The following is a 7,092-nucleotide window of genomic DNA, read 5'->3' on the forward strand; positions in this document are numbered from 1 at the left end:
GACGGGGACCGACATATCCGGACGGATCACTCCCCGAAAAATTCCTGGGGATTTTTCGACCCGTCCGGATTCGATCCCGGGTCCCCCAGGGCGGCAGGCTGCTAACCTTAACCGCTCGGCCATCCGGCCGCTGAGGACTGGGGTTGTTCAGATTAGTGATTTATTCCGATTACCGATTATGTACGAATAAATATATTAACCTGTCCTATGTTCAAATTTTTCTCCGTTGCGTGTCGCTTCGTGTTGAATTTTCGTCGATTTTAAGCCTAACGAAAATTTTTATAATAATAATCGAGGCTATCGTATCGTTAAAAATTATTTCTGCATTTTGTACAAACAAAATAAATATATTGAAGAATATAAAAACTTGAAAATTATACTTTAGAAGTAAATTTAGTATCAAAAACGTTCGATTCGGCACGACACGGTCCGACTGAAAATCGTTCCGATTACCGGCGATTCCGATTAACGACTCTCTACTGTATTGTAAGGCATTTATTCTGTAAGCGACGCGAAGCGAAGCGACCACGCTTGCGTAACCACTGTGATGGCACGAACTGGTATAGAACAAATTTCCATAATCTTTATACCGATTTGGATAGTATTCGAGATCTAGAATCCTTTTATATATTTAAATTGCATCAAATTTTAAGAGAATATGATTTTTTTTAATTCCGAAAAATTAACGTTTAACCCCCAAAATAGAATTTTTAAGCAGAATATTAGTTCAAATGACTCCAAAGCGCCATTTGTATAGAGTATCTTACATATATTCAAAAGTAATTGGACTTAAGCCAGTTGTGCTAAATACCTAAGTGACATTTATGTTATTTTTATAAACCATTTTTGACGTAGACGAGTAGCCTACATCGCCAAACATTCGATCCCGATCGCGTAATGAGGTGTGTACGGGATCACGTAACACCATTATGTACTGTACTACAAAGGCGCGATGGAGGAGCGATGTATCTTTCTATATAATGTACTTTTTTTTTTTTTGTAACTCTTTCCGCCCTGTGGGCACTAAGAGGGCCTCTTTATAGCAAGCCCATTATGGATTCGGCCAAGCCCACAATGGGGCGGCCGGGTGGTGAGGGACGGGGACCGACATATCCGGATGCACCACCCCCCAAAAATTCCTGGGGAGTTTTCGGCCCGTCCGGATTCGATCCCGGGTCCCCCAGGGCGGCAGGCTGCTAACCTTGACCGCTCGCCATCTATATAATGTACTGTGATTATATATATATATATATAATCACATTAATATATTATGCATTAATTATAATTTATAAACAGGTGGCCTAACATTCAGTTAATCTCTTGTCATACTGTATATATATTTTAAAAGAAGCTAAAACGAAGCATGGTTAACTGACTTTTTGGTCACCCTTTTACCACGATTAATGCGGTTGTTGTGATTTAATTTTTCTATCCTTAATTTATTTTTTAAATCTATATTTTTGTTTCTTTTTAACAATTGAGTAACAAAATTATATTTTATTCTTTAAATAGTAAATTGCGATAACAAAATATAATTTGATTAATTTAATATAATTTTTTTAAAAAACTTTTTTAAATTAAGAAAATATATATTTTATTCAATTATTTTTAGAAAAAAATAATTATATTTTTAAAAATTAATTTAAAAATATATTTAAAAATGAGTAGTATTTTTTTCTAATTTTTTACATATTTTATAAAATCTAGTATATCATTGTTCTCAACATGTATACCGCAGTCTACCAGTTGAGAGTCTTGGTATGGAATTTAAAACATAATCCACTATCAACCAGAGTGCCGCGGTATACCGGTTGACAATTAATCTAGTCTGTATCATCGTAGTCTGCTATATTATTATATACATTGTATCCATTATTTTAATTTATCCTTTAAGGAATAAAACAAAATTTTATAATGTATTAAATGTTAAAAATAAATAATATAAATTTTAAAAATAGTAGTAGAGAATAGGGTGGTCCAAAAATCAGTTAACCCTGTTTTGTACCGTTCTAATCTTTTCCTTTGACAATTGCTGGAAACGCGAATACAAAAATAAATAACAGTAATAAAATTAATTGTATTTTTAGGTTAATTTACTGTATGTAATGTAATATACAGTATCATTATACAGTGCACTGCTCTGTTGTATTGTTTAATACAGTACAATGTAGTAGAACAATATATGAGAAAAATAGCACAGTAGTAGTGCAATTAGTACTTGTAATAATAATACAATTGTGCTATTGTTATTGTTAATAGTACTGTTGCGCTATTAAAATAAAAATTATTAATTATAATTACGAAATCAATCTTAAACAACACCTTAAATACTCTTTTCATCAAGATTTTAATTAATTTTTTTTTCTATTTTCTTCTACCTGCTTCGACAATATCACACTGTTTTTTGTACTACTGTCGTACTGAATTACAATTTATTTCTGGAAGAAGAGCTTCTGTAATGCCTCGTTTCTTTAATTATTTAAATTAATTAAAATCTTGTTAGCATTCTGAATATTTTTCATTGTCAAACAATGCATTGTGCACATTTAAAATTGATTTTTAACTTTGAAAATCTTTATTTCTATCCATTTATTGACTACGTACACATTCGTGTTGCTTATAAACCTACATTTTTATAGAATATTTTTATTATTCCTGCATAAAAATGATACAATAATTTACAGAATACGCGAGAATAATTTTAATAAATTAATTATTTAAGTTTTGTCTGTCCGTCACACTCTATAAATGAAAAACTATTTAGTATGTAAATTTATGTAATAAAATTTACGTTTTTATGTATAAATACATTATTTAAGCATACATTTTCCAATAACGTTTATCCGTCTGTCACGCTGTAAACATTAATAAAGAATATATTATTTTATAAATAATTTTACCTAAAAATTTGTATAAGAAACTAGAATTTTGAAAGCCACAATCATTATATTTTTATTATAATTTTTTTTTAAATTTACACGTTGTTTGAAAGAGTATAAGTCAATAAAATAGTGTAAATAACATACACAAAGACACACAATAAAAAAATATATATATACTAAATTTGAATTGTTTTTCATTTATAGACCGTGACTGACAGACAACACGCCTTTCTTGAAACCAGACACAAGTAATTTATTTATAATAATTATTCTTACATATTCTGCAAAAATACAGTAAAAAATAAGCAACATTGACATATATAATCAATAAATGGATAAAAATAAGGATTTTTATGGTTAAAAAGTCGATTCTAAATCTATATAGTGCGATTTTTTTATTAAAAGTATTCTAATTAATGTAAACAATTAAAGAAATGATTAAAAAATTCAAATTTTTCAATGAAAAATTGCATAAGCACAATTAGGATATAGTAAAAATGCAATTGTAATATTAATGATAATTATTATACTTAATATTATTAATTAAAACTCTCATTCTGTTAAATTATTGTATATGAATTAATTAAGTTGAGTTATAATGTGATTCCAGTGATAATAATTTTCACGAAATAACTAATTTAGAATCAAGCATTTCGTGAAGACTTCTTCCCTCCCAAAGAAAAAAGTTGGAGACGTACAGTACATTAAAAATGTATTAATGACGTTTCGTGCCCGGATGCTGACGATTATTCCAAGGTGACTTTCTTCGTGACGTCAAGAAATAAAGTATAATTAGAAAGGGTAGAGGTAGATTTTTCGATACTCTCGAATGTTTTTGACATATTTTTTAAATTAAAAGAAACGTGAGAAATTCGATTAAACAACGTTTTATTTACATTGTTTTGTGAATAATGATTACAAAATACTGTACACCACATACAAACACCAGACAAAATGAGTTTTTACAGATGAGAATTGGCTTTACGAATGGATACTAAAGGATGAATTGTAATCTCGAGATACACATTTAAACACCAAAAAAATGCTATTTACAATTTAGAAATGTCAATTTTTAGACAGTCTTCGACTGCTTCGGTGCCTTTTTACTCGACTTGCTGCCTTTCTTCATGGCTTTTTTGGGTTTGGGTGCCTTAGCCTTAACCGGATTCTTCTTAGCTTTGACTTTGCTCACCTTTTTAACTTTGGCAGCGACTTTGGTTTTCGGTTTGGCCACTTTTTTGCTCTTCTCCAACTTGGGTTTCGGTTTGACCACTTTCTTAGCCACGATTTTGATCTTGGGAGCATGTTTGGCTTCGCTCTTCTTGCCAGAAACGGAGATTTTAAACGAACCGCTAGCACCCTTTCCCGTAGTTTGTATAAGAGAGCCATCACTTACGGCCAGCTTCAGATGCTTCTTGATGAAAGGTGCCAGTTTCTCCACATCCACTTGGTAGGTCGATGCGATGTATTTCTTGATGGCTTGCAACGACGAGCCTCCTCGATCTTTCAGCTCTACGATGGCTGCGTTGATCATTTGTGAAATTTTTGGGTGGTTGGGTTTAGTTTTTGGAGACTTGCGACGCGCAATCTTCTTCTTAGGTGAAGGCGCAGGAGCGCTCTCGGTTACTACGGCTTCCGACATGGTGAGAGTACAGCGATACGACTTGTTATCAGTGACGACACAGCAGAACTGCGCTCGTGCCGGTTGCTCGGCCTTATATATAGTGTGCTGGCGAACCTCCGGGAGAGCCGAAAACACGATATCTACGCCGTGGCTTCTCTTCTACCTGTCAACTTGTGCTTTTAGTTAACGTTCAAAGCACGATTTGTTAATTAAACTTGAAAATTATCGAAAAATTAATTATTTTATCGCAAAGTTCTTAGTTTGTTCTATAAGAAGACACTCGATCGATCGTCATTGCAGGGATTCTCCATACAAAAATTAAATGCGAAAATGATCTTGTCGACTCCACTAATGTAGCGACTCGGAATTAATCGTTTGTTTTTGTTAATAATTAACTAAATTTTTGAAAAATTTTGATTTTAAAATATTCTTTATCTCAAAATGTTTAATAAAAACTAAAATTGTTAACTTATAACTCATTTAAACGCGTTTAAACGAAGCGAGAAGTGGGATGTTGCAGCACAAACTCCTATCCCAATTCAGCTATACGTTCGCTTCTATTAATATTTTTAATGCTGTTTTATTTAAAAAATTAAACTTTTATGATTTAAACGGTTTGATATCGCTAAAAATACTCATTTATTTATGAATTTGACTATTTCTAAATTAAATTTTAGAGCGATTAATGTCGACTTCCCCTTAACTTCTATGCACGTTCCCCTTATTTCTAATATTCACTTGATATTAAATAATCCAAATATGCTTTTCATATACATTTTAACATTATTTGGTAAATAAAAAGTTATAAAAATGTATTTTTTATCCTAAAATAACCACGTGATTTAGCATTGTCTTCTATGTACTGTACTATACTTCGGTATTCAAAATGGCGGCTTCATTTATAACTTTAACTTTCTTCTTGTTTTTAAATTATTGATTTAGTGATGTTTTATATTTAAATTTTTATACATTAAATTAAACAATTGCCAATTGAAAAATATGTTAATTTATTTATTTAAATTAAAATTAATTGGAACAATATCAAGAGGCTAAAAAACTTAATTTTTCTTCTTAAATTATATATTTATATAAATTTCGTTAATTTTAGCGGAAATTTCAGACGTGGATAACGGAAAATATTAAAATATTCCTAATTTTTTAATATTAAATTTCGAGTGAGGTGCGAAGTAAATTAAAAAAAAAAAAAAAATTAAGATAATCTCGAAGCGCCATACGACGGTCATCTGCGATTGTTTGACTTAAAAGTGACAATTATGTAAATTAGAAGAGTCACGTGATTAAATGCAAATACAGTCACGTGACTTCTCCAGTTTCTAACTACTAAAAGCCTTAAAAATCACCGTGATGTGAAATTAAGAGGCAAAATTACGTGTTTAGGTGCGCACAAATTGCTTAACAATAATGCGCACGAATTGCTGATAAACATAAAAATTACACTTTTATAACGTTATATCTGATCTATCGTTAAATTCACTTAATAAAAATTAATAATGATTTTTTCCCTTTAGAATTAATTAGAATTCGTTGACAAATTCAAAATTTTAAAAGGCAAATTGACGCCTAATGACTAGCAAATGAGAGCTATGCGTAAATTGCGTCAGTTATTACGTCATACTCGATATTCGAATGCGATTGGGGGAAATAGATAGGCCTATCTACGACGCCATCGATGATAAGTTTTCTAATTTCCTCTCATAGTTGTTATATTAATGTTTAAGTTTTGAGTTTAGCTAAATTTTGAAATTTTTTATTTTAGTAGGAAAAAATATCTTTCACAGATTGATCGCGACGATTTCTAAATTGTTCGGAGTGCAAAATACAGTGTAGCGTTTCCGTATAGTTTCCTTATACCATACTTAATTAGATGTATGTTTTAATATCACTGATAGAGGTGCTAGTAGAGATGATTCTATAAGTAACTTTGATTTTTGATTCAAAGTATCATTTAGATCTGGGATGGCACGCACGTGACGCACTTCATCAGTGGCCGAGTGGATAAAATCGCTGACGGTAATACTTGGTTAGAAAATACTCTAGAATCAATTGAACAGTCATTCCGACCAAGTGAATAAATATAAATGGCATTAAAATTATGTGATTTCATTTCGATTATCCGGTTTAGTCCGGTTTTATTATACAGTAAAACCTGTGTAAAGCGGAATCTCACGAGATTATTTTCTCCGCTTTGGCAGATTCGCATTTAATTCCGTTTTAGACAGGTTTTACTGTAATCAGGTAAGTGTACTTTGGCATGCAGAATCCAAAAGGTTATCTCTGATCTAGATAAGTTACTATTAAAAATTGTGATGTAAGAGGTTCTAGCATTTGTGACGTTAAATACTATTAGATTGTGATGTCACATCTCGAGAGACCATCAGTGTTTATGACGTTACCTATAAGTAGAATTAAAACGTTGTTTATATCCCGTAAATACGGCTATATCGCTTAGGTTAGCATTATTATGATCGTTTTTTCTCTGTTTTTTTACTGTATAAAGTAGTAGTAACGTTTTCGATAGCGATTTTTTTTATCTTTCAAAATATTTTAGTGTAATACAGTGGCGTG

General features: G+C 31.2%; 1 protein-coding gene across 1 annotated transcript; it reads right to left on the bottom strand.

The window, feature by feature from the left end:
- Positions 1–3,753: 3,753 nt before the first annotated feature.
- Positions 3,754–4,592, bottom strand: LOC136974586 (histone H1-III-like). The gene has a single exon (XM_067269502.1). It carries the CDS (start codon positions 4,522–4,524, stop codon positions 3,955–3,957), a length of 570 nt encoding a protein of 189 aa, XP_067125603.1. The 5' UTR covers positions 4,525–4,592; the 3' UTR covers positions 3,754–3,954.
- Positions 4,593–7,092: the final 2,500 nt, after the last annotated feature.

This window comes from Centruroides vittatus, unplaced genomic scaffold (assembly GCF_030686945.1).
Source record: "Centruroides vittatus isolate TY-2023 unplaced genomic scaffold, ASM3068694v2 contig_351, whole genome shotgun sequence".
Taxonomy (NCBI): domain Eukaryota; kingdom Metazoa; phylum Arthropoda; class Arachnida; order Scorpiones; family Buthidae; genus Centruroides; species Centruroides vittatus.